The 2,113-nt window shown below is 40.1% G+C and overlaps 1 protein-coding gene across 1 annotated transcript; it reads left to right on the plus strand.

The window, feature by feature from the left end:
* Window positions 1-610: 610 nt before the first annotated feature.
* LOC116417336 (probable serine/threonine-protein kinase dyrk1) lies at window positions 611-1,887 on the plus strand. The gene is made up of 2 exons (XM_031930056.1): window positions 611-967; window positions 1,051-1,887. The coding sequence occupies exons 1-2, from the start codon at window positions 611-613 to the stop codon at window positions 1,885-1,887; spliced, it is 1,194 nt and encodes a 397-aa protein (XP_031785916.1).
* Window positions 1,888-2,113: the final 226 nt, after the last annotated feature.

The raw sequence follows: 2,113 nt of genomic DNA on the forward strand, positions 1-2,113 counted from the left end.
GAAGCTTGTACATAGCCAAACAGCGTATAGTAAAATATTATTAATGACGATAACATAATTTAATTACAGAATAAAAAAAAAGAAAGAAACAGAATGGAGTCGAGACCAAGAACCACCATATCAATGTTCTGTGATGTAGACATTCCACTATCGAACATAGTAAAAGAATTCGAAAAAATAGGAGAACCTTACGTAGAAAAATACAGATACGAACGAGAGACCAAGAAGATCACCATATGAGTTAGCCCGGAAGGAGAAACACAAAGAGCATACGAACTCAAATCATTATTAGCAAAACAGAACAAATTGAAGAGAAACAGCAGAAGAGCAGCACCGTACCAGGGCTCCACAACGACCTCAAACCCCAAAGTACCAATAGGAGAATTGATCGACCTTACTCCGAATGAAGAGCCAAAAATTAGATCTGAAATCCACGTAGTGAACCAACAAGCACAAACGCAAGTAATCAGAAACAGATTGTTTTGCCTACTCCCTTGGGACGAAAATGACAGAGAAAAGGACGAGATATTCTTTAGACAATTTGCGCAATTTGGAACCCTAGCCTACTACGAGACGGTCTGAGACAGGAAAGGGCGCCTAGCGTATGGATATGTGCAGTACTTCACAGAAGAAGAGGCCAGAATTGCAAAAGAAGAAAGTGACCCGATATACAAGGCGACCTTTGCAGAGCCAAGAAGACTCCCATGCATTGCACAAGGAAACACCACCACAGTTCCACGAAAAATGCAAGAGAATGATAGAAGCAGAAATATACAGCTTGCACGACGTAACTTGCAAAAAACAAGCAAAATGGTCTCAAGAACAAACCGATGAAGCCCCTCTAGACAAACTACAACCTTTAAAAGAAACCATATTGGAGCTGAAAGAAAAAATAGCCAGGCTGGAGAGCCAAAAACAAAACAGAGAAGAAAATCCTGTTACCAGCAACTCAGTACAAAATGCCAGAGTAAATGCCCAGAATCAACAGAGCTTCAGAATTACCATTCAAGGGACTGACAATGCCACAGCCATATTAACAATAATGTACAGGACAAGTACAGGTACGATACAACTACTACGCGATTAGGAACTAAACAGACAGACCAAGAAACAAACACCGTAGAAACTAATGAACCGACAGACAACAACACCGACACTTCCAAAAATTCTACTGACTCAAACGCCACTGACAGCACTGACAGTTCTGAGAACTATGATGACACCGCCTCTACGGACAACAGTGGCGATCCAGACAATAACGACATTAACAATGATGACAGAATTGCTACAAACGAGAACACTGACAGCAATGACAATAACAACGTTCAAAGACCTGCCAACAATGACGATATCGAAGCTTACACTATTAATGAACCAAACATAGCACTACGTCATACATACAACCCGCAAGACAATGCACAGCTACTCAAAATAAATTTGACAGACGCTTACACAGTGACAGCCACATATATAGGTACGACAATAGACGCAGAAGCATTATTTAGACAACATGGGCCCTGCAACAACGAACACCACGCAACGAAAGACAAGGACATCAAAGCCATAATAATTAGATACCAAATGAAAAATGGTGCGCTTAAAGTAATCAACAAATACAAAGAATACATACAACAAACAAACGATGACGTACAAAGACCAACTACAGAACAACAAACCAATCAGGAGAAAAGAATAGAATACATACAAACACCAGATACTATATGTGTACGAGTACCCGGACATACGACAAGACAAAATTTAACAGATACATTCCAACAATTAGGAAACATCATAGATGTAAGACACTTAGAGCCTAAAGACGGACAAAATGGACGATACACTGCGTTCATCCAATTTGAAAACCAGGACAGCGCAGAGAGGCTGTGAAAAAGACACAAATGACGCACTCGACAAGACTAGCTTACAACAAAGTATACACATCAACACGATCCACTGCACAGCAAAAGACAGAAAAAGAACAAAACACAACACAACAGAATCGAAAATCAACAAGTTGGACCGTTGACCCGGGCAACAACACAAAATTATACATACTAGCACCACCAAACACCACACAACAGTAATTAGAAACAGATTTTACAGTGTTTGGAGA

This window comes from Nasonia vitripennis (genome assembly GCF_009193385.2).
Source record: "Nasonia vitripennis strain AsymCx chromosome 4 unlocalized genomic scaffold, Nvit_psr_1.1 chr4_random0007, whole genome shotgun sequence".
NCBI lineage: Eukaryota > Metazoa > Arthropoda > Insecta > Hymenoptera > Pteromalidae > Nasonia > Nasonia vitripennis.